The sequence below is a fragment of the Papilio polytes genome, unplaced genomic scaffold (genome assembly GCF_000836215.1).
Source record: "Papilio polytes unplaced genomic scaffold, Ppol_1.0 DF823958.1, whole genome shotgun sequence".
Classification (NCBI taxonomy): domain Eukaryota; kingdom Metazoa; phylum Arthropoda; class Insecta; order Lepidoptera; family Papilionidae; genus Papilio; species Papilio polytes.
The window spans coordinates 847,087-872,807 of NW_013525246.1; the positions used below are offsets into that span (position 1 = coordinate 847,087).

Here is a 25,721-nt window from a genome sequence, read left to right on the forward strand (position 1 = left end):
TAATTAAAAACCTACGCTTACGGCGTTTCGGTATTATAATGAATTTATGAAAGAAAAATAAATATGCAAGATGATATATGATATATGTATAAAATAAATAAAATAAAACATTCAACGATCGGTTAAGTTTATTCGACAATAAACTAATATTTACTTTCAATATTATTTTTATTCCCGTATGATCGCCAAATGTCCCATTCTCCCATAATGTCCCATACGTCCTGTATATTCTATGAGGAATAATTATCTATAAGAAGAGTCATATGGACATAAATAATGTATCAAAAAAAGAATGTAAAATATTTCCGACACATACAAGAAGCGAAAAGGGAAACATTATTTCATGACTAGTCAAATATTGTTAAGGCAACTCGTCTTTCATAAATACAATGTTTGTGCTCAGTAAATCAATATTTTTCAATCAATCGAGTGAAGGTCGCGCCCAAATTGATGTCAATTGTTTAGTTATCAAACATTCGAGGTCATCACACTATTTTATACAATAAGTCAAAAGACATTTCATTCGTATATTTTCCGAACAAAGAATCAACAGCCCACAACAATGGCGGGAGTTGATAACCGCACACAAAGATAACAAAAGCATTGCTAATGTTTGGAACACGGCCGCATAATGCACAGCCCGACTCAGATGCCACAACAAATTTTTGTATTTCACAGACCTGTGTGTCCAAATCAGATATTACGAATTTTTGCAGGTCCTATTTGGTAATTTTCATCTCATATTATGTTCTATCTATTTTATAAATTTGCTTAATACAACTAAAAAACTATTTTCAAAACAAAATGTTAAAAAGGCTATTTCATGGTTACCTATTGAAAATATAACCAAAAACTGACATTTTTATTTCACGCTTAGTAAAATAAAATCTGCCGCAAGTTAGAAATATGTATTTCTATATGAAGATATAGTATGGGTATCGCATACTGATATTTCGCGGCGTCTCCCACGGCCTCCGTGGCGCAATTGGCTAGCGCGTTCGGCTGTTAACCGAAAGGTTGGTGGTTCGAGCCCACCCGGGGGCGCAAACTTATTTTTGTACTTTTTATTAGAATAAAATATGACAAATTCTTATTTGGTCAATAAAAAAATGATAGATAAAAAATATTTCGTCAAATGTGTCAGTTTATTTTTATACTTCCAAAATTGTGTTTTTTTTTTGTTATAACATTTTATTGAATACAAGAGCAAAAAATGCTTTAATTCCTAGATTCTATTATAGAAAGAATTTCTTTTCCTGATTTATTCACTAGAGAAATATGTACCTTTAAAAAGTATAAGGTGTTAAATACCGTTATTGTACCAACCTCAGTGAGCTCAGTCTCCATCTTCTTGTTGGCGGTGGTGAGCCGGTACACCGCCTCGATCTGGCTCACCTCCAACTCCTCCTTGGCAGCCACAGCACGCTTGGCGCGCTCCACCTCCGACGTCAGCTCCGATATCTTGTCCCTAAACATACACGTCGCTCAGCTTTACCACTTAGCATGTTAAATCTCATTTAAGAAATTCACTGAGGACATGTGCAGTCACTGACCTCAAGCCCTTGATGACCTGTTCATTGTCCTTGTCCTTGGCTCGTAGCTTCTTGATGATGTTGGAGTGGTGCAGCTGCTGGCGGGACAGCTGCTCCCCCTCCTCTTGCAGCTGCGCGATCACCTCGTCCCGCTCCTTGATGCTCTCCTCCAATTCCGAGGTACCCTTGCGCGTCGCTTCGGATTTTAATTTGTCCAACTCCTTACGTAGCTGGTCCTACAAGGTCCATACGCACAGGTAAACCATCGGTGTAACGAATTATTTAATTTGTAAGCTAAATATGTGAAAATCAAACTAAAGAACATTTTAACATAAAAATAACAGTAATTATTTTCTACCTGAGATATGAAGTGGTCAAATAAAATTAATTATCCAAGTATTTGTATGCAAATAAAAAGAAATTTTACATTAAAAGTAAAATATTACCATGTCTTGTGTGCACATGATAACAGCAAAAATATTAAACCTAAAATGTTAAACATGGTATGAGGTCATAGACAATGGCTAATGACCCTTGTCTGTTTACAACAAATATGCATTAACTAAAATTAATTTAATCTATTAACACTTTTTATAAATTTTATCTTATCATAAACATTTACAAAAGAATAACATTGTAACTAATTTTCAGTTAGTCGTTTATTTAGTTTTTTAATTCAAATTATAATTTAACTCTCAAGTCCCTTTATTTTAAATGTCATTAAAAAGCAAAGATAATGTATTTCTACTGTGTTTAAAAGGTATTTAACTTCAACTATTAATTTTTGTAATAAAATATTCAGAAACTTGGCTAACCTTTTCTCTAATGGCCTGCTGAAATTTTTTTTCTAGAGCCGACATTCTTTGTGTATAATCTTCAGTGATGACATTGATGTCACCTGCATCATGCTTTGCCTGCAGGGACTCCATCTGACTCTTCAGATTTGTGTTGCTTTCAATCAGCTCAGCGTTACTTCTACTCACTTCCATTAGCCTGCTTTCCCTTGCATCTAAAATCTCTGCCATTTCACACAGCCTCCGCATCAAACGATCATTTTCAGAGCCTTGGCTTTCATCACTAGTGTTACTTTGCACAGATGTTTCAGACAGTTCTCTGTTGTGACCCCGGATTTTGGTTGCTAGAGATTTTCCCAGTACTAAATCCACCAGATTGGAAGAGGTTGTGCCATCAAACTTGCCTTGTTTAAAGTTATATTTTCCTGGACTATTCCGACAAGAGCTGTGACTGTTATCACCATTTGGGCTTGGTATGATTTCAATATCCGATGATGTGGCTGTCTCCACTTCGTCTCCAGACGTGTGGCCTGATGTTCGGTCAGATCCAATTTTGACTAAATCACTTTTGCTCTCCGAACTAGTGGGTGAAGTCCGTTCTTTGATGCTTTCTTTTTGTGAAGATTCACTGCTGCCCGGAGCACTTAATTGTTCTTTTCCAATATTAACAAAAGTGGAGCTTTCCGATCTTAGTAAATCTGTAGTTACATTGACATTGTAGAATGATGAGGAATCACTTAATTTTTCCATAAGTGCATCCTCATGGTCTACTTCTTTCTTATTGTCTTCTGTGGCTTCTAGTATAATGCTGTCATTGTCAGCATTTAACGTCCTGTCGGACCAGGAGCCATCGTTAGATGAGTTCTCACTGATTTGCATCTTTTGAGATAATATTGGATGATCTAGATGGATTAGTTCTTTATCTGCAAGTTTTTTATGTGAATCAATTTTTGATTTGGGAAAAGGGCTGATAGGTTTCTCATCTGTATCCAGAACAGTAGGTGCAGTACATTCCGAGATGGAATTGTATGACATAGTATCTTCATCATCATCAGCAACCAAACTCACACTATCAGCTGTCTCTGCCCTCTCTGTGGCATCACCAAGTGGAGTTGACTTTTTATCTGATAGGTCACCTGGTGAAAGATTGGAAGATGTGCTGCTGTTTTTATCACTTGCATAGCTATCAAAGCCGAGGCATTCGATAGAGCTAGGGCTAATGAGACTATCTGGTAATATTTCTACTGACTCTGATGTTTGTTTTTGTCCTGTACTGCTGCTATTTGAAATTGTGTGCACCGAAACTTCAGAGTCAGGAGTAGTTTTTAAGCTTTGGGATAACACCTCAACAGAGTCAGAGCTATTCCTACTTGAGGCAAGGGAGAGCCTGTGAGATAAAGACGAGCTAAGTCTATTATCAAATTTAGAAATTAAATCATCCTTCTTTGTGTCCAAACATTCTGCCCCGTCTGACATTACAAGCTGACTTTTTGAAAACAGATCATCCTGGCTGCCATATTTACTGTCAGCAATAACGTTCATCGATTTAGCTTTAGGTGGCCGGACAATAGCAGATTCATTTTCAGATGCATTTTGTTGTTGTTGCTCAAAAAACGAACCTGCAAAAGATCCCCACAAGCTTTGCGAATTTGACTTTGAAGGGCTCTCGGTGACCACTGGCTGCTCCTTTATAGGATCCTTGGAGCTTTCCGCACTAACGGTTAGCCCCCACGAAGCAAAGAAATCGGAATTATCTTTTTGAGGTGTATTGCCGCTACTCAACGATTTTGAGGGTTTAATGGAAACGGCTTCATCGTCGGGCTCCTCACTGCTTTCATCGGTAATATCCAAGGCTTTATCGATGGTTTTCTGGGCCTCTTTGAGAGCAGTTTTAGCTAAACTTGTCAATCCTGAAGTGTCGAACCAATTCATCTTGATTACACATTAGACACAACAATATACACAAATAATTTTCATGTCACGTAATCATAACATTTTAGAATCACTGAATGTTGTTGGAAACGTAATCACAACATACACTTTAGCACAATTAAATGACGTTTACATTTTACATTCCATTTTGTGTTTATGTTCTATGCAATTTATCAGGTTTCTGCACTTGCCAAACACTGACACGGTAAACAGATGAGGGAAAGCTACTGTTTAAATGAATATGGTTCTATAAATTAGTATGTCTTATTATTACACTTCGAGTTATAAAATTATTAACCAAACGAATATATCTGTATTTGTACGACCGAGTTTGACGTTTGATTATCATAAAAAAGGACGTCATTTGACCTGAATTGCGTTGTGGAAGCTGTTACTATATTTTGACAAGACTCACACAGCTCCAGTGGCGCAATTGGTTAGCGCACGGTACTTATAAGACAGTGTACGTGTGAGTAATGCCGGGGTTGTGAGTTCGAGCCTCACCTGGAGCATACTTTTTGTACATATTTTTTTTAGGTACTTTTACTAAGCACACGAAGAACTTCGGCAATTAATTTACTTAAGAAAATAAATAATAATTAGTGACAAATATTTTTTTTTCTTAAATAACATTATTATTGATGAGCCGAGACAATATGACTCAAATACTCAATAATTGATTTAACATGGTCCTATCCATAATGTGCATAAGTTTTATTTATAGAACAGAGTTTCTATTCTCTTTTTTTTGTTACGAAGTTATAAACTTGTGAAGTTAAAGAAGGTTCGCAGCGTCAATCAGTGTGTTCCTGAATTAATGGAAAGAAAAATAAAAGACAATTAATTAAACATAAGAAGTATTTCGTTACTTAAATTAACAGAAAACAATAGAGACTATGATTATTCTGTATTTTGACATAATGCATTGCAGTTTTAAAACTAAAATCTTTATAAATATTAAGGAATGTTTATAATAGTTTTAAGAAATACCAATGAATATATACAAATGTAGATGGGAAGTTAAGTATTTTTTTAAATATCGCTCAATGCTTCCTTTTAACACTAAATTGAATTTTGTTCAATCGTTAGCGGCAAGAGTTCCTTTACGACGCAGAATCTTGAGAATCAAACAGGCTATTTAATTTATATTCAAAATGTTCCTTAGTCATTAACTAATTAACTTTTACCATCGACTGGTTACAAGAAGTTAACAAATTCACATTTTTTTTAAATATATAAGAACATTGAATCAAAAAACAATAGGAAGAAACTATTGTAAGATTGTTTTTAGCATGTTCCTGTTGAGTTGACTTGTACAATTGATGCTATGGTGATTATATCAAATATAAAAGTTAAAAACCTTAAATTACAATATATTGACAAAATGCAACGACAAAGACACATTTCCTTGTTTTAATGTTTGATTAAATTGCCTAAAAGATATAATAATTATTAGATAACACTATTTGGACTACATTTCACACAAACAGCATATGAGTGGTGCAGTGTATGGTGCGGTGTCTACACGACGCCGGTGTTGGCGGTGGTGGGGGGCGCGGCGGGGGGGAACATGAAGGAGGAGGCGTTCCGCAGCAGCTGCTGCTTGAGGAAGTCCTTGGTGGCCGTTTGCAGGTTCTCCTTGGCGCCGAAGTTGCACTTCACGTACCCGTACAGGTTGGACCCCGTCAGCGTCAGCGCTATCAGCACCAGCAGCTGGAAGGTTCACATGATTATTCTGATTAATTGATTTACTCAATATATACTACCAAATTATTTCTGGTGCAGCAAACGAGAAAATACTAATACAAGTAAAAAATCCAAAAAGGAGAATAACAGTCCAGGATGTCCCAGACGGACTTATACCATTCAAAATTAAAGAACGATGGTATTTAAAGCATCCAAAATCACCTACTTGTATGCATTAATGAATACAATCGAGAGAGAAATATCCGAACCACGCAAAATAGAGCTTCCTGATCTCTGCCTACCACTCTGAACAAGCGCGAGTGTGATGTTTTTATACTAAAACATACATACCATCCATTTAAATTTAAGTCCAAAGAGACAGATAACGAAGAAGCCGGACCACATCATGGGGCAGAGGATGAGCCCCAGCCAGAACAAGCGGCTCTCGTTGCGATTCACACGGTTCTGTAATTTATTGCACAAACACAATTTATTATTAAGTAAAATAGAAGCTAACAATTAAAGCAACATCAAAAATATCAAATGATGCCATCAGACACCAAGTAAGTGAAAAAATGCTATTTAAAAAAAGACATGTAAAATAAAATTGAAATTATTACATTTATTATCTAGTGTCTCATGTGATTATAATCATTAGGTACTATTATATGTGTAAGATAACAGTAAAAATATCCCTTATTTGCATACTTAAATATACTTAAGTTACCTGTCGTGATTCAAAGACCCAATGAGATTTGCCATCATCATCCACATAGTTCCACCATCTCAGCCCGACCAAGAGTCGACCTGTCAATAAATATTTAATTGTATAAAATAAGGCCACGTAATATTCAAATACAACTTGTACATAAATACTTTAAGCTATCAAAATGTTATTCTGAGTAAAAAAGACAATAATTTTCTATTAATTTCAATTTGAAAACACCAAAATTCAATTATGATTGTATGATAACAAACAATTTAATCTTTCAATTAACAATATTTGTTTTAGTGTTTAAATTCTACTTTCATGATTTTAAAGAATTCTTACCACTAATGTTTTTGACAGTCCAAAAGTCTGCAGACAAGAGTAGAATCACCAGAACAAAGCTTGCAATGAAGGAGTCGGTGAACAAGCTGCACAGTACGTACACCGCTATCGCCGAACTTCTGAATATCAGGTGGAAGAACACTATGTAGGGATGACTGGAACATTATTATTAACAAATTAATAAATGAATAGTAAACACTGCAAAAGATCAAAACTCAAACAACAGCCATTGGAATGTAATTGTAACTAGTAATTTCACTGATGTAAATAAAATTGTTTTGTACATATTTGTGTTTGAATTCTCCATGATAATTAAAGGTCCGCTGCTCTTAAAGAGGTATTTTTTTTATCTATGTGTGCCTCTCCTGCTAAATCCACATCTTCTTATTATCCGTCCCTTGTGTGAAATTTATGAAATAAATTTAAATCATCCTAAATTATAGTCTAAGAGCCTTATCTAAATATAGATAGAAGATATAGTAAAAGGTAAAACTTACACAAACTGCTTATTTGCATTGTCTTCTTCCCCAAAAGCGATGGTATCGTCGTCCAATAGCGGCACCTGGGGCACACCTGGCTGTAATAGCGCGGTAACACATCTACATCAGCGAAAGCCGTGCAAAGCCAGTGTTTATCCTAGTCTTGTTAAAAATGTATGCAATGGTAAAGATGATATTTCGTGATTGCATGACAAAGGTAATGCAGGTTAAGTTAACAAGTATAAAACTAATGATGCAAAAAAACACAGCAATTTTTTTATTATTGGGTAATTGATACATTATAAAACGCTAAACGAGGAACACTCAACGGGGGTATTATCAGTTAAACAAATAGCACTCACTGTAGCAGAATTCATTGTTTAAGATTTCGTTATCCCTTTTAAAATCGTTTCTTATTTTCTCATCAATTTACAAGTAAATATGAATCATATTTCCATACACATATGTGATTGTAAATAATAGCCCTTGACAGTTTGACACAAGTTTGACAGCAAAGCAATCGCAAATGATGACGGGGTTGACAGCTTCTTGCTTCTGTTGAATTTTTGCAGTTTCATTTCATCCAAAGTTTCATATGTATAAAAGCAATATTTCTTGAACAGAAATTGTTTTCTTTTTTGGTTGTCAGTTTAGTTAGTGGAGGTAAGCGAAAATTCATTGTTATATTTGATTTTTAGAAATTACTCTCCAGTTAGTCTCGATTCTTCTCGATTCTAATCACGATAATTATTTTTTATTATCATCATTCATAACAAAAACATAAAGTACGGCTTATATTCCGTCAGTAAATGAAATAATATTGTTCGGAACATTTTGTATTGTGAAAGTTGAATTTGTTCCTTTTTCATTTGTGTGCAAATATCGATATTTTTACAAATTAAATCGATTTTATGAACACCCGCGAGAACTGTCAAAATTTTGCAGGAAGGCACATGCAACGCTGTTTACAAGTAGGTACTCGCGACGACCTTCTGTTTGTCGATTTTAGAGCGTTGTGTTTTCCTAAACCGCTGTTGGTTTTTGTTTTTCGTACGATGTGTCCAGCCGGCGCGGGTGTCGCGTTACGCGTGTGCTCGTGATCATATATAAAATTTAGTGTGTGACAAGTGCGATTTGCGTAATAAATTAGGTAGTCATGGGTGCTAAAGCAAGTACGGCGAACGGAGGGCAGAGTCCGCGCGCGAGGACATTCTCTACGAGCTCCAGTTCGGACGTGGTGTCCGGGGGAGCGGGCTTCAGCTTGCTTCGCGCGATTCCCGGTATCCAGGTGTCCAGCGACCGCCAGCGGGCGAGGTCCCTCTCTTCAGTCCCAGACTTGCACGACTCCCACGAAGCCATCGCTATCCCCGCCAACTCGCAGAGTTACGAGGCGTCAGCAGCCGCCAGCCCCGACACAGACTCCAGCTCCAACGAGGAGGCAAGCCCTGGCCCGGGCACCTCGCTGTCACTCGGCAGAGTTTACGCCACACACTCCTTGCCATCACATATCTGGTCCATAAACGGTAAGTCTTACATTTCAAGAATTACTGTCATATCCTTAAAGTAATCGCTAGTTTCCTGTTCAGGTTCAAAACAATAATAAATTCAAAAACATATGAAGTTGTAACTTGTTTATTTTGAATATCAAGTAAAAAAAAATCAAAACACCAAGTGGTAAGGAGGAAAATGGTATGTAAAATGAATTATAGACAATGGCATTCTAATTAGACTTTATGTAATAAGTGTGTAAAATGTTGTCATTTTGTGTGTAGAAGAATTGACCTTACAGACAACAATGTGACATAATGCTATCACATTCTTATGTAATGTTTTATAACAAACAGTACAATTTGGATACTTTCCAAAACAAAACCCTTGTTTACTTCCACTATACTAAACTTAATGATTTTTGATGTTTTAATAATAATTTTGATTTTATTCCCTGTGTCAATGTTAGCGGATAGCTTTTACTCAATTAAAAACTAATTACAAATAAAAATAATTTAAATTTAATAAAGTAATAGTTAAAATATTTAATACATATGTGCTAGGGATATACTAAATGTATCTCCTTCTGTGTTGAAGTTAGTGGTTTCTTTGTATTTTTTTAAATATGTTCAAATTTCCAACATATTTGAAGATACTGATGGCATATACTTTATATTACTTAAGTAGCAACATGTTTTCATCCACTAATCGCACAATATTATTGGGAGCTCTCTAATCTATGTTCCTATATCATGATTACATAGCATATTAGTATAAGGTTTATGAAAAGTCATGCTTCATAGTGTTATTGTAGTTGGAATAAAGAAATAAACTAACTTTGATCACTATATATTTTTTTCTATGATATTTTTTTATTGTTTAAATTTAGCACTTGATATGTGTTTTATATATCTGTACAAAATATTAAATATTCATTCACGAGGAAACATTATCTTAATCTTGTATGATAAAATTAAACTTGAGTTGGTTAATAAGTTAGTTTTAAGTTTTGTGTCAATAAAAATTGGATTGCTTCAACTCGGTAAGCACAACTTCATATAATTGTCAAACTTAACTCAATCTGATGATAGTAGTCCCGTAGAACTGACCATATCAATCCCTTACTCTCCTCTCTGATAACATTTTGACAACATTTCCAAAAGTTTAAAAATAGTTCATGAAAAATTTTAATTTTAAAAGGCTAACATATTAAAACAAACAATTCTTATCAAATATTTATTTACTAGCTTTTGCCCTCGACCACGTCCTTGCGTAATTAGTTAATTCCACGAACTATCGACTATAACTTTAGGTGGATGGTGCAAGGACAATTTACATAATTTCCATTTTGTATCGTCATAAGTAGCGAGGGTGTAGTGAAAAGTTGTCGACGTACTATTGTACTATTATGACTCGTGTCGTGTACCCGTTTTATAGCATTTTACTTATAGTAATTTCAATTTACTTGTTCATATTTATAATGGGTGGATGCCGAATTTGTAGAAAGCATCACAGCAGTGTTATTGCAAACTGTTTATACCCAAAAATGTGTATTACGTTTTTGTAATTCGAATCGAATGGTGGATTGCTACAGAAACCAAGAAAAGAACTACCAAAGTCTCAATATTTACTGATACGAAAATAAATATTTAAGATAACCTTAAGATTTACAATGAGAGTAGTTCGATGTTCCGCCGAGACAGAGAGAAATGTCGTTGACGCTTGTTGACTGTTGACTATGTCGTGACTGACGGCTGGTAATGTTTGCTTGTCTTCTGCGCACCTGTGCTGATAATAACTACTTTACAATTGTTTTATTTATTTAAATAATTTGCGTATGTCACTTTCATATACGCGGTTGGTCGTTTCGATACAATTTTAGTTTATTGTGGTTTATGTGGCTGCCACATTCCTCCTTACATTTTTACTCATATAAACTAGGTAATTCTACGATATCTGTGGTAAGAACTCGTTAAGATATTAAAGAACACATACGCTAGTCATCTGTCTGTGAATAACAGAAGTATAATACAAGTTGTGCAGGTGCTGGCCACTTGTATCTCAATGTAATGTTTATCTGTGACGTCACGCGTTCAAAGCCAAACCATCTATATCTGCGCAACTAATTCTTAAATAATAGATGTACATAATATTTTATCGTTGTAAAGCAAATACGTATTTCTACTGGAAGTGGATGTTCATTACGAAAAATAGTAAACATTGATTTATGTAATAACGGTTTTATTTCGCTACTTTTCAGTAAACAATTACTAAGTACAAATATGTTATTTTGTTATAGGACGTAACATTTAAGCATTGTTCAAATAGAATATTCTCTTTCCTTGTTTTGACTTATCTAATCGTTAAACCTGGCCAAGGCTTTTTGTATTTATTGGATTTGTACATTTGGGATTTCGCGCTAAAATATAGCCAGAATTCAATTAGTGGATAGCTTTCTTCTTATTCAACAAACAAGAAAAAACACAAAAAATAAAATAAAATGTTCAGAGCTCAACATTAAAAGGAACAGGTTTATAAATGCTTACAAATATAGCTTGCTAAAAATAATAATCTTAATGTAATGAGGAAATGTGATACGAATTTTTATGCGAAGCCAGTTTAAAGCAGTTTGTAAGTGTTCAGATTTTAGTGTTGACTCACTTTATTGCTTTTTTACGACTTTTAACCTTTACTGATGCACATTAATTAATTAGTTTTATTATTACATAAGCTGTTTCCGTGCGACATCATCCTCGTGAAATAATAAATACTTTATTTTATTGTTCACATTTGTAAAACTTTCAACTCCAAATGGCAATATTAAAATAAACAAATGACAACGAAGGACTTTGCCATTGGCTAACAATTACCGTTACCATGGCAATGTTGCTTCTTTGCTGTTACTTATAGGTTTTGTCCCTTTCTCACATGAAACATTTTTTTACGAGTTATTTAACCTCTACATTTAATCGAAATATGTATGTAACGTGTCGTAAGAGTAAGGGTTTTTATTAAAAAATCAGTGATTCAAAAATATATAGCTGACATACGTATCAACAAAGAAGTGTGTGTTTATGTTTCATTATATTAGTATAGATACAGATAATTACCAAGTAAATCAAGATTTTGTTAGGTACTAATGTTTCATAACATTTTCGTATTAGTTTCTTTAAAACTTGAACTTATAAATTCACTTTTGCACATTTCTACGTTTAGTAGTTAGCCTAACTGTGACCTAGATTTGGTAAAAGATTAAGTAGTGTGCGCGGGTCAAGTGGACGTCTTAATGGTTCCTGAGGCCCGAGCAGCGTCGCCGCACTGCCGGCACAATGTCGACGTTGCCTTTGCAACATGCAGCAATCGATTACTGCAACCGCAGGCTTTATAGCTTAGTAGTCGCTAAATCCAAGTTATTAAAATAATAATACAAAATTAAAGAAATATAAAAGTAAGAAAATCATTTAATTTTAAACAGAATAATGTAATTGCATCACTTATTGCGTCATATCGTGAATGTGGTTTCCTATGTTCTATAATTTAATATCGAGTTTAATTTTAGAACACACAGACAATAACTTGTACCTTCTGGTAATAAAACGCAACGATATTGTTTATTTAAATACATTTGACAATCATTTGTTGATATTTAAATGCAGTCGAGTTCCTGAAGCTAAATGGGAATATGTTTCTATGATGTTAACTTGTAGAGGAATTCAAATAATTTATCGCATAAGATTACACAGGATTAAAGGCTAGGCGACGGATTAGTGCTTATATGGTTGCATCAATATTGGTGTCACAACATGTTGCGTCATTTGCACCTTCCTTTTTGTACATCCTTGGTTTACTTCGCCGATGTGTTAGAAATTAGATAACAAATAAAATAGCTATATCACGGTTCAAATTTAAGTACCTCGTTGCTAAGTAACTATAGTAATTTTATTTCTAAATAAACGTTGTAATATCTAAAGTCGTTGCAAATCGAATATAATTCTTCGCTTCGTTGCTTAGTAAGAAATAAACTTTTATTGAATATGTTAGACTGAAAGTACCAGTGTTGAAATGTAAATAAAGTTTAATAAAAAAGTTAACATCGGTTTGCGAATTAATGCGGGGATTGTTGGGGGGGGGGGATATTTCACTTTGTGTCTTAAGCAGACGTTATCAGTAGCTTGTAATGTTATTAGGATTTGTTTAATAAATGTTACACATAAACAATTACAAAAATCTTAAGTTATAATTAATGTAATTAAAACGAACTAGAATTTTTTATGGAGAAATGTAATAAAAGTGTCGGGTATGCATAGGCGACATTGCTACGATTTACACGCGTAGAGCGCTACGCCCTTTGAATGCTACGAACTTTATTAAAGCACAGCAATGCTACGAGAGGTTTTTGTACAAATTTAATTTGCCATTTCATACAAATGATCAGAATAAATTATAACAGGTTAGTAACTGATAATAATAATTAGTGAAATTACTATTTGCGGTATAAACTTTCATATAACCTGAATTGGCGTTTGACAAATTATTTGTGGTGCGGTATATTTATTAAATTTGTATAAATTATTAAATTTCACTTAACTCATGACAAATCCTCCGTATCGCATGATAAAACATAATTGAATGCTAATTTTTATTTAAGCTAGCTGTTCCCATGCGACTTCATCTGCATGAAATTATAAAAATTTAATTTTATTGTTCACATTTGTCAAATTATCAATTGCAAATGTCCAAATGACATGACGATGACAAACCATGGCAACCTTGCTTCCTTGGTGTTGGCAGCAATTTATGGTCTCTTTCCCACATAAGAGTTTTTATCCAAAATATTTACCCCCTAAGTTTAATGACGTGAAAATATATAGCCTAAAGCGTGTGTGTTAACGCTTTATTATAATAGTACAGATAGTCCGTTGTGTAAATTAAATTAATGTTACGTAATGTTTACATAGATATACAGTTGTAATTAATTACTGTCAGACGTCGGTGAGCAACATAACAGGCTTATTGTAACGAATAACGCAAAATATACAGCCTGCCTAATAGAATTATAGCCGAGTTGTCCGCAGACTGAAGTATTCATTGTTTATTATGCGGAGTACGGCTAGTGAGGGCGTACGGAGCGCCCTCTGGACAAACTTGCTGCTAATTGAATTTAAGTTACGCTTAGAGGACGCTCGACTAATACGCGGGAATTGGAGTATTAAGCTCCTTTAATAAGGTTAATATTGCTAATGATATTAAAATTTATTGTACTCGTAATATTAGTGGAGAAATAACCGAGTTACACGCAAGTTTAAAACTCATTTATTTAACTGTCGACCTGTGATAAACATAAAGTTGTATGAAATATTCTTTTATCATGAGCAATATTCTGTTCTGTCTGTATTTTAATAATAAAAGTTTATCTAACATTTTGGAGTGGCCGGATTTCAATTACGCACGGAATTAAATTAAATGTAAAACTCAATTCCAAGTGTCAGTTTCCATTATTTATTAACTGCGTGTTGGCGCCGCGCCAGCGACTGGCTTTTTATATTTTATTGCCCAATTCTGTCAAAAAAACCGTCGGATGACTGCCAGATACTTCTTATGCTTCTCGCAAACAAGTTTATTTGTTTTCAACTTTGTGCATCACGCTCCTTGCACCCTAATGATCTTCAAATATATCTTTAAGTATGCTAAAATATTTTTTAAGACCCTTATATATTAAAACAGGTATTAACGAAAAATGAAAGGTAATAAAATTACAGCGGGTGTGCAAGCTTTTGTGGGTGTAAATATCCGTTTGGTTTAGTTTAGTTATGTTAGCTTAAACATGCATTTTTCAGTTAAGATTTATATCTACGGCTAGGCGGGCAAATTACGCGGCCGTCTAGTTCGGTGCTCCTAATAAATCTTCAGAGCTTTTCCGGGTTGGCTGCGCCTGCGCTGCGTCCGCTCAGTGTTTCCCCGATCGCGGCCGCGAGCACACGTAGACATGTACCGTCGCCGCTACCGCGCCACCCTGGGCTTAGGCTTGGGTTCCTCCTTCTCCTCCACGTTCTCCACGACACTCTCGTTCCGGAGCACGAGCGCGACTGACTCTGTGAGGTCCGACGCCCGCGCCACCGCTGCGAAGCTTAAGTCAAAGTACGAGACCGCAGGCACAGCGCAAGGTGCGTCTTTCTTAGGGTCATTCGCCTGTGATTGAACTCTACAATTACTGCCACTAACCTTATGAAATCAAACTTTTGCAATACAAAAATGTAAGCATAATAGTTGCAGAAGCTGCACTTTAGCAACAACTGAGTGTTACAGTTAAGTTATACGCACACCCATAAAGTATAGAGTATCGGGAGACTTTTCTAGATTAAAGGATTATAATTAACTTACCTGTAAGTTTAAAATTTGGTCAAACAATGACCGTGACCCAAAAAATTAAAATATTTTTTTGGCTAGAATGAAAAACACGTTTTTATCTTTTGTGTAGGAAAAGTTAGTTTTTCAAATATTTTTTCCTTTCATTTCGGCACAGTTGTGGAAACCTTGCAAGTTCTATGAAAAGCTTTTCAGCTGACAGAGGTATGAAATATTTCTCGAAGCTCCCGCCTTAATTATTACAAATTCGAACTATGTAGTTTGAGGTTCGGATCTCAGGTTGATATGTTTAGAATTTCGCTTGTTTTTTTCGTTTTTTTTTTAATTTGATTTGGTGTGACAATTGTATTAAGATTCATTCGCTGTTGTTGGTTTATTTCCGGCCATGTCTTTGTCGCGCGCTGACTTTCTTTATGCGTGTGCAGACAATGTGATTCCCTCGGGAATAAATGTCTCAGTTTAACGGACCATATACCTTTGTTTCAGCGACATGTATAAATATATAGCAACCGATCTTGATGAAAGTGTTTTGAACGTTTAATGTAACGAATTGATTCAAATTATTGCTGAAATATTTTAAAAACTGATCACTTATTAGGACCTGATAGTATATTAGTAAAGTATCGGAACTAGCACAGGGCTATATTTTTAATAACTGTAACGTTAACTAGTCATTAGTTTTCTGTCAACTTTTAGGTGTTTCGTTCCATCTGTTTTTGTTTCATTTATCATGTTGTATTTGCATTTCGTTTTCAAAGAGACAAGTTCTGAATTAAATACTGGTTTCGTTGCATTCTAGATTTGTTGCAGCAGCGGTTCCAGACATGAATGTTTAAAGAGAATTTCGTCTAGTTGGTGGCTGCGCTATTTACTTGCACCTCGCTACTGTATGACATTTGTATTGATTGACATATGATTTTTTTTTACCAACCCGTGTTAGTTTTGACCAATCCACACTTTGTGTTGTCATGTAGTGTTTGTGTGTAATTTTCTACATATACGTTTAATGTTTGAAATATTTAAAGCTAGTTAGTTGATTGTGAGGTGGCGAGACGTCTGGTGCTGCGGCGCGACGGAGGGGGTGCGAGGGAGGAATTTAATTAAAGAGCACATCGCCTGATAGTTGTATTAAATTCTCTTTTCAACTTACGCCGCTGTTGCTTGAAATATGAGCATAATTTTCCTCGTTAACTTATCGCTGCTAGAGGAAAATTACATTTTGTTATAACTAGAGGTTTACGAACGCTTTAAAGTAAATTTTATATTTTGTGCAGTTCATATTTTTTATGAAGCCTTTTTTTTTAAATAGTGTTTTAAAGTTAAATATGTCTTAAAAATATGTAAAACAGTCTTTGGATTTTTTCTTCATGTGACACACAAAAATGTTCAATTAGCGAAGAAACAATAAGTTGAATTTTGTAGCATAACGACAAACTTTTGAGTCTTCATAATTATATAGAAAGGCTTTTCATCCAACTATTGGGTCAAAGCGACACAGATATGTTTATAAATTGGTTCCTGTGTCGTAGTGTGACACGGTGTTCATTAGTGAATTAGCCGATAGTCCGCCAGGAGGAATGCAAGCTGCGTTTTACGTCGCAGGCAAACTGGAGCGTGGGAATGTCATCCGCAACAGACACGCGACAGTCCTTGTCTACTCTGTTACTATCCGGGACGGACATGCAATCGAAAGCTGTCAATAATGCGACATAAGCTTTCATTAAATTATTTTGAATGGGGGCTTTTGAAAACTACTTTGTAAATTATTTGAATTTCTTTGGACATGTAATTGAAATTAAAATTTAACGTCGATTTTCGTATTTTATAATTCGCGCTCTTGTCGACCTTACCAAAGTGAAGCTTTTCAAAGCGCATTAATATCTGATGTACGTAAGCTCAACTGTCAGCCCCACTTTGACAACTCTCGAGTGGTTCATGAATTGAGAAGCAGAGAGGCTTTGATAAGTGTTACTGTGGTTTGATGATGCATATTAGATGATACGATACGAGGATTTTTTAAAAGTAGCTGTGAATGTACAAATATGATTTTCAACAGATGCTGACAACTCTGAAAATATCTGTTTTGGGAATTCGAGTCGTTTTTTCTTGCCCTGGCTCTTAACAAACATTAGCAGCTGCTTGCATATTTTTGCCAGATTTTAAAGCACTGCCACAGCATTTTTACGTTGCATGAAATATATTTTAAGAAAACCTTGACTTGCTGCAATTGGATCAAGGTTTAAAGTGACGTCGCGTAAAGCGTTTATTTTGGATTTTTTCTAGTTAAACTAATTAAGCTGACATGAATAACTTACAGCAGGTTATTTTAATACAACTTGTCAACTTTAAATAAGTTATTACACATTGTGGTTAAAGTTATTGCATTATCTATGCAAATTAAACAAATGCTTCTAGAAAGTTCAGTATACAGTACTAACGGATTTCCATTAACGAGATATACTCGTATACTCTAATTGTTACGTCGTGTGAGCTGTAATTATTACATCAAGTGAGAGTCGACCTTGACCGTGTGCAGTGTTGAGATCAATTCATTCATAAACATCTCGTGTAGTTCACGTGTGGTTAATTTAATTAACGCCGTAGTAGAGCGTGAAGTTGATTACAAAAGCGAGTTAGTGTTACGGTGCTGAGAACAGCGCTAACGAGGCGCCCTCTACTTGAACATTTGCTGCACCACATGCGGTGGAGCCTACAAATCAATATGCAATTGATTAAAATCAGCTCACTAAACGTGGCCATTGAAGGTGGAGTCTACCTTTCGTTAGACGTGACTAGGCTGTAGTTAACCAATGGTTAAGGATTCTTATTTGTTGATTAGTGTTGGTTAGTTTCTATGAATTCCTAATTTAGTATTTGTTGAAGATGGTAAATTATTTCTGTAGTCAATGGCGTCTAGTTCAAATTCTTTTCGTAATATATTGTAGCAGTCTTGTTTTATCGGATGCTGGTAGATATAACACATATACAAAGATGTTTTGACGCAAGTGTTAAATGTTTATTAGTTCCTTGTGTATTTCAATAAAAGTTAACATATTCCGGTGGGCGGTTTGACGTGTTTGTTTTTGACATTGAGTTTGTATGTCTTTCTTATGTACACGTTTGTAGTTATTTTATACTATTAATGGAATCGTAATATGTAAAATTAACCAATTGTGTTTATCTTTATTTTGAGAAAATCCGCAGTTTATTTTTTCTAAATATTATTTGTGTCATTTGACGTTAATATATTTCTGACGTCAATCGCCACACATAAATGCGGTTTCAAAGAAAACATTTAGGCGTAGTTAATTAAGATTATATTATATTTCTCTCTGATGACAGCCAACTTCGTCCCGCTGTGCATTGCAGATTATTATTTTAATAAAAAACCAACAGTAGTCAGTATAAACTCTGGGATTTTAATAATTTTAATTTTACATTAATATTGAATGTATGAGACGATGCTATTATTAAGATGTTATCTTTTTTGAGCTGAAATAAAAAATACAAAATCTTACTCATATTTTAGAAATTTATTTATTTAATTTGAATGGCAGTCTTCGTTGGGCCCTTCGCAGACAGAAATGTAAGTTACTTAAAAAGTACATAACTGTGTATCTATGATTGTGATAGACATTTCATCTCTTCGGTCTAATGTTAAGGCTAAATAAAATTCCTTACCAAGTTTGCTTGCATGACTAAAGACTTAAGCATATAGAGAAAACCTTATCACGTTTACGATCAGATTTCATAACGTGTGGTTAATGTTTGATACTTAGAATTATGCAGACAGACAGTCATTTGTTCTTTTAACCTGAGCTGCGGTGTAGGTTCCTGTAAGTCTATCTTACTGCTTTGTTTACTATATCTATGTATACATGATATGTCATATTTCGCACTGTCGGTTTCATATAGCTGTTGTGAACGTGCCGTGGTCTGTTTTAAGTGATGGCCGAAGTTAAAGAAATATGTTTAGTACAGATTTAAATTCTTCTTTAATGTAATAAGGTTTCTACAGCTTTGATTAAACATTGTCTCGTTATTGTATTGTGCAGTAAAGTTGTATAAGCGTGAAGGAATGAGACGAAAGACGCCACTCCGTAAAAAATAGAGCGGGGCACGGTCGTAAATTTTTTTATTTGTTTGATCAGATCATTTACTTAAGTATTGTAATAATTTCAAACTAGGTTTCTGTAATAATGTAGGTCGTATATGCAAACAATATATTTAACGTTGATGCGGTATATTTCGCACATAACGGGGTCATCGACATGAAGTGTTTTATTGTTCCAGCGTTGTTAGTGTAACTGAGTAGTGTTTGGTATCGGGACAGCGATTACCGCCCACGGCACCTGCCGCCGTGCCCGCTGCCCCACTGACTCGGCCCACATCCGCAAATAGAATCACAGTATCGCATATTGTAAACTATTGGCAGCTTCCGAATTTACTATGACGATAAAAAAATACTTAGAACGTAAAATTCGATGTACATGTTTAACAACAGTTCCTACATGTACCTAGCCCACTCCTGGGCAGTATATTAGGATAGAAGACGCTGGAGCGCAGCCAGTGTATGCCGCGTGCCCTAGCGGTCAGCAGCCGCGAGCGCTCGGCCGCTGGGTTCTTTGACCAGCGTGGGCGAACTGCATGTTGCAACACAATTATAACGCTAGATATACTAGTCGCTAGCCTAGCGATTACGACACAGGTAACGCGGTTGCTTAGAGACAGTAGTTGTGGACTAAAACATGCAATTCTTGTTTTTTTTTCTGATTGCTTTAGCTAAAGGCATCTTTTGTCGTGTCATAATAAGCTTAACTATCGTCACAGTGTTTTAAATGTTTTTACGTTATGCCATTTCCCAGATGTCAGTGGGTCACTCGCCGCAGCTCAGTTCGATGGCAACCGCGCTATTTGTGAACGCGAGTCGATCACTTGTGAGCTATTTCGATCGCCAACGTCAAATACGTACAGAGTCTATTTAAACGGATACTGACATAATTTATGTATCAATTACAGCTTATAATATTCAAATTGTGTATACATTTTCTCAATGTTGTAAACATATTTCCTTCAACAGTGGTAGAGCCCGCTTTAACATCTTCGCACGACCACACATAAAACAGGCGTGAAGTGGATGCAATTCCGCGTTTCGTCTGATGAGTGTGGTGCCGGAGGCCTAATTTTAGCCCCTTTTTCCTTCCCATGCTTTTCTCAAGGATGGGAAGGAAAAGTGGATTTGACGGTGGAGGAAAGAAAAATGTCCTCTTTGTGTGCGACTCCTCCTTCGTCAATTAAGGGTCGGCAACAACACATCTGCAATTGCGGATGTTTATGGGCAGCGGTCGCTTTCCATTTTGGTGGATTCAGGTGGTCGCTTGCTCGTTTGCCACCATATGTTATAAAAAAAAATATATATGTATGAATATGAAGTTATCCATCTTAAAAACCAGGTCATTGGTTAGAAAAGCAAGTTGAAAGTGTTGCGCCCACGCCAGGGCATTGTGCGGTTCAATTGAGTGCATCGCTCATACGCTGCAGTAATTCGTTACATCCTGTCTCTGTGTCTGACTGCGGTAGCCCTCACCAGTCTTATTTTTCATACAAGGGATTTCATAAATCCAGTACACGATGCAGAAAAAATTATCAATTGATGTACTTTTTTAATAATAAATCGTCTGCGGTAAATAAACTAAGGAACCTATACGGTATTTCAGACTTTATTTCGTTTTCTTTGTTACAAAGTGCAGCTGTATGTGGCGAGTCGTTCTATAGTTATTTGATAACAAACATCCGTACATCGTAACTATCACATATTTATGATTTTAGTAACTTTAAAAGTAGTAATAACATTAGCCAGATTTAAGAATATAAGACGACTGTACTATGTTTCCGTTTATATTGTATTACTTTCAAAACTTTGCGGCTATTGTTATCTATTCAGTCTTTGAGACATTTCCTCGCCTCCATCTCCGGCTCTCCTCGCACGGTGACGCTGTGAACGCAGACTATTGTACTCAATTGCTTGAAAGCTGGCCATTTAATATCTTGACATATTTTACCGTAGCAAATTTACTATGGTTTTACTACAATTGTATTTTTACCCTAAGTATAAGCATGTGAGTATATGGTTATTATTTTAGTGCAGTTACAAGTAATAAGAAAACAAGATTTACATAGTATTGTAACTGAATAGGGCTCCTTGTTATTTATTTGAGTGTAGTCGAGAAAGTTTAATTGGCTTAGGATGTACGAACAATGCACTGAGTGGCTCACAACAATACGTACACTTAACTTTATATAACTTTAAGTTCTTCTCCTTATTCCTGAAGTTAGTTCAAGTAATATTGTTTTGTTTTGTCTGTAACATATATATATTTTAAAGTTATTAAACTTTTTATACTTGCTCTTGGCATGTGTTTTAATTTAGTTTATAGGTTGTATGTAATTTGCCATAAGAAAGCCTCACATGTATTTAATGTAAAAAGTATGCTTGACATACTTTCACAATTTACCATTAAAGCCTTACGCAAGCTAATTCACTGTGATAAAAATGTCATGTTAAATTAGTTCAAAAAAGTTTTAAACTTGTTATTAATAGTCGTTTAATATTTCTCATTTATTTTGCAAAAATATCTCTTTAGATTTATGCTTACGTCAGATAAAACTGGAGCCAAATGCGGCTGATAACCTCTTGAAGATAATTTTAGACGTTATAAGCGACGCATCGCTGAGAAAAATATCAGCTAAAAATGAAAATCATTAGTTTACGACTGACGACTTCTTGCAGACAGAGATAGATGGTAGTAGAGAGAGACGGCGTAATTTATCTGCCATAAATTAGTGACGTCTAGGAGTTTATTAGATCAGCGCTGGGGTCATTGTCAAGGAGAGTTTCTGTCTCCGACGTCTACTACATTTGAGAATTATTCTCGTGTCTTTAACACGCGCCGGCTACTACTCGTAGACGCGACAGTAGCAATAAAAATCTAACATGGTTTTTTAAATCATCATCATGTATAATATTTAGAAGTGTTACTATAATTCGGAATGATTGTATCATAGGTAAAATAAAAACTCGCATATTTAACATATTGCAACCCTCGATGCTTCTCAGTCTTCAAGTTTGCAACAGACGGGGAATAGAACTTATAAAAATTACTGCCGTTAGATGTTTTGAAGCAGTCTCTGATGTTTATGTTTATATTTGTTCTTTTTGCTGACCATATATCGACGCGATCAATCACCATTCCTTTTATTTTGTTTCTGTTCAGTTCTTTATCCATTCATTCTTTTAACTGCAAATTCGCTAGTAATCATTTGAATTTAGAAGTGCTAATTTGTTTTGTTGGATACATTTATTGGATAAATGTCTAGTTCATTTTCTCTAGAATAAACGCGAAATGTCAATTTAATAGTCATTCAGCGGCAGTGGGAACCATCGGTGACAGCTAAATATATCACACCAGTCCTGCGACCTTCGCGGGTTTTTTACCCAGTGGCCGATGCATCGCCTCATTAACTCTACAGATGGCACGTAATAAATCACTAGAAATCCACATGAAAACATTTTCATGCACTTTTAAAATGCAATTTTATGATTTTATATGCAAATGTAAATGTACGATTTAATATCTCAAGAGAGTGGTAAGAGCTCCAATGTTTTTACTTAGTTTTTGACCGACTTCCCAAAAGAAGGAGGTACTCAATTCGTCTGTATGTTTTCTTTTACACAAAAATTTTTAAAACTTAAAGATGACCACAAAGTTTCATGGTCCCTGCATCATTCGCTTCTGCAAGATCATTTCGCTTATCATCACATCATCACCATGCTTAGTCCAAAGTTTCAGGATTAAACAAGAATACCCGGCTGCCGCCAGTAACCCACATGTATTCAAGTATTTATGTTTCCCCAATAGTCGGCTAATAGTGTCGGACACAGAGTTATCGTGTACACGGCCCTTGGTACTTTGCCAACTGTCGATATTTATTTTTTGACGCAAACCGACTGCCGTCCACCGATCGATAGTGTCGACTAGCGAACAACTCATAACTTAAAGTTGACGCTCAGTACAAGCTCCAGAGGGCGGTTACAGAAATGTCTGAAAATAATGAATTCGTATAGAGTATTTTATAAACAGAATTTACCTTCGTAATGTAATTGCATCCCGTGGACATGCGTGGCTGTAGGCAGTGGGCGCGTGACCCAGTTGGCTAGGCGCGGGAAACAAATGCACGTTACACCATTGTCGTTCTCAAGTGTATTTTCTTGGAATTAGTGTTTGTACTGTATTTGTTAATTACCACAACCTAGCACACCACATGTTTGTTTTATCATATAAGATCAAATTCTAAATATACCATTGTATCAACACACGGTCTTTAAATTACAATGTTATTTTAAAATCTTACAATACTTAGCTTGTTTTATACACGTTCAATGTCAAAAGTTTATCATATTAACGATATTGCAATAACGTGATTTAACTTGCCTTTTCTTTTCATACGTCTATCGTTTTCTAGTTAAAATCGTAACCCACGCATGTACGAAGTATATGTTTACTGTTATGTTTAAAGTTACAATTGATTGGATACGCTAGTGTTATGTAATGCTGCTTGTTAAACGATCTCGCCTTCAAAGTGCTCTCTCTCACTGACGCTTACGTAATCATGCAAATTTTAACCTTATGTTATTTGCTTAAAGGCTATAAACTAGTTTTGTGCTGTTTAAATTCAATCTAATATTTTTTGCTTGAGTTAATCCCAAAGTCAAGTTCAGAAGGCGATCGGTGAGGGTCACGGCCGGGTGTTGTGTAACGTGTTAACACGTGCCTCATGTTACATGTTACACAACACTACTCGTAGTGAATCCCACCAACATAACAAATTTTAATTACAATTACTCATGTAACAGACGTATTTTTGGAAATTATTAAGAATTCAGCCTTTGCTAAAACACTAAAGAATGTTAGATTTTCAATAAAGGACAGGTAAACAGGTTGTTAAGTATGCTTATTGCTATGGTTTGAGCAACAAAATCAAGTTAAAGTTTTCTTCTAAACGAAACTGTACATTTAAAGACCGCTCTATTTTACTTACATAAACCTCTTACATAAAGTTGCGGCCCGACTGCGCGCGTGCCCGCGTACAGTACCGACCTACCATAATTTTTACCGCACTGTTATTGAATAAAATAATTTATCGAGCTCTCTGTCCGTCTGCTATGGAATCAATAAATGACACATACATAGATAATGTCTGGCCGTTTGTCTATCGTCGATATTTTATTTCAATATAGTATACTCGTATGCAATGCTGATTCTAGCTTTATAAAAAAGTCAACGTATAATGGTACACGGGAATGGAAAGTATATATTTGTTTCCAAGGACACCTTGTAGACAGGTTTCGGAGTGATAACTGAATGTAAATAATGCAAAGACGACACCCACCGAACAGGTTACTCGTTCGCTTGATTGAAGGATGTTTTTTCTGAAAACATATTCTAGAATGACTTGTTTCTATTTATAGCAGTGGTCCTAACCTTTCAGACACAATTTGCATGCAACAAAGATTTAAGAATAATTTGTCAACTAAACAACATCAAGAGCGTAACTAAATGTGCGCTACTTTAAAACATGTTGACGTTAATTATTCGGCCACGGCGGGGTCCGAGGCTAAAATACCCGCGTGTCGTCAGCTCGGCCTTGCTGTCTCTGGGACGCTATTTTCGCTGCAGCCGATCGGCAACAGATGCAGCAAGCGCACCATTTCAGTGGCTCTCACTCAAATTATACAGTTACCACTGTTTATTCTTATTACAAGATATTGTAGTTAATGATGTACTCTTTAGAGACGCCTGAAATGATCCCTGCTAGTATTTAGTATCGCTATCGTGGCGTCTATTGAAAAATTGTTAAATATAAGTGGAAGCCACAAATTGTGTATTTATAACTAAGTTGTAAATATAAATTTATACCCACTTGTGCTTGTGAAACAAACAAAATGAAAGCTCTACAAAAGGTATACGCATAAGTCTTGTATCCACGTGCTTGAGACAGAGCACTCAAGCAGTTCGCGCCGCAGCGGCTCATTAGTCAATCGTCGTGGCTGTCTGTCTTCACTTCTTGTACCTAGGAATTTACTCATGGCCATCCTTAAAAGCTCGCAGTGCCGAAATTTTGTTTTCTATTAAGAAAAACTTAGCGAATAGAAATAAGACTCCCTGTTTCATTTTTAACACTAATTCTTGCTATCGTATAATTAGTGATACAATTTTTACAGGCGCTTTTATTATTTTTAATTTGCTTTAAAAATAGTATAATGTTATAAATTGTTATTCAAAAAGTATATTTAACTTTTGTACAGCGTTAAAACAAATTAAGTCGTTTACTT

General features: G+C 35.4%; 3 protein-coding genes and 2 non-coding genes across 6 annotated transcripts in view; 3 read left to right on the plus strand and 2 right to left on the minus strand.

The window, feature by feature from the left end:
* The first annotated feature begins 970 nt into the window (after positions 1-970).
* Trnan-guu lies at positions 971-1,044 on the plus strand. Its single transcript has one exon. It is a non-coding gene; the product is annotated as a tRNA-Asn (tRNA).
* Positions 1,045-1,194: 150 nt separating this feature from the next.
* Positions 1,195-4,608, minus strand: LOC106101717 (TATA element modulatory factor). Its single transcript, XM_013281033.1, has 3 exons — positions 2,348-4,608; positions 1,554-1,768; positions 1,195-1,468 (listed from the first exon to the last, which is right to left on the minus strand). The coding sequence occupies exons 1-3, from the start codon at positions 4,256-4,258 to the stop codon at positions 1,219-1,221; spliced, it is 2,376 nt and encodes a 791-aa protein (XP_013136487.1). The 5' UTR covers positions 4,259-4,608; the 3' UTR covers positions 1,195-1,218.
* Positions 4,609-4,676: 68 nt separating this feature from the next.
* On the plus strand, positions 4,677-4,770 carry Trnai-uau. Its single transcript has 2 exons — positions 4,677-4,714; positions 4,735-4,770. It is a non-coding gene; the product is annotated as a tRNA-Ile (tRNA).
* A 378-nt stretch (positions 4,771-5,148) lies between these two features.
* LOC106101718 (uncharacterized Golgi apparatus membrane protein-like protein CG5021) lies at positions 5,149-7,995 on the minus strand. 2 transcript variants are annotated; one of them, XM_013281035.1, is made up of 6 exons: positions 7,837-7,995; positions 7,493-7,557; positions 6,996-7,150; positions 6,672-6,751; positions 6,296-6,409; positions 5,149-5,971 (listed from the first exon to the last, which is right to left on the minus strand). In XM_013281035.1, the coding sequence occupies exons 1-6, from the start codon at positions 7,849-7,851 to the stop codon at positions 5,780-5,782; spliced, it is 621 nt and encodes a 206-aa protein (XP_013136489.1). In that variant the 5' UTR covers positions 7,852-7,995; the 3' UTR covers positions 5,149-5,779. The 2 variants fall into 2 exon arrangements, with proteins under 2 accessions (XP_013136489.1, XP_013136488.1); XM_013281034.1 differs by having other exon boundaries at positions 7,493-7,572; positions 7,837-7,994.
* Positions 7,996-8,407: 412 nt separating this feature from the next.
* LOC106101715 (E3 ubiquitin-protein ligase ZNRF2) overlaps positions 8,408-25,721 on the plus strand; it is a 59,343-nt gene continuing 42,029 nt past the window's right edge. The window contains exon 1 of the mRNA XM_013281031.1: positions 8,408-8,997. Within this exon, the coding sequence (XP_013136485.1) occupies positions 8,631-8,997 (367 nt within the window). The 5' untranslated portion in view covers positions 8,408-8,630. The remainder of the gene's footprint in view (positions 8,998-25,721) is intronic.

Excerpts from the sequence above, each read along its gene's own strand:
- LOC106101718 (XM_013281034.1), bottom strand. Across the intron at positions 7,151-7,492 it reads AATGCAAATAAGCAGTTTGT|TCATCCCTACATAGTGTTCT; the intron begins GTAAGTTTTACC and ends ATAATGTTCCAG. Across the intron at positions 5,972-6,295 it reads GACTTAAATTTAAATGGATG|CTGCTGGTGCTGATAGCGCT; the intron begins GTATGTATGTTT and ends TGAACCTTCCAG.
- LOC106101717 (XM_013281033.1), bottom strand. The coding sequence starts at position 4,258 with ATGAATTGGTTCGACACTTCAGGATTGACAAGTTTAGCTAAAACTGCT. Across the intron at positions 1,769-2,347 it reads AGCAGGCCATTAGAGAAAAG|GACCAGCTACGTAAGGAGTT; the intron begins GTTAGCCAAGTT and ends TGGACCTTGTAG. Across the intron at positions 1,469-1,553 it reads CAGGTCATCAAGGGCTTGAG|GGACAAGATATCGGAGCTGA; the intron begins GTCAGTGACTGC and ends GTGTATGTTTAG.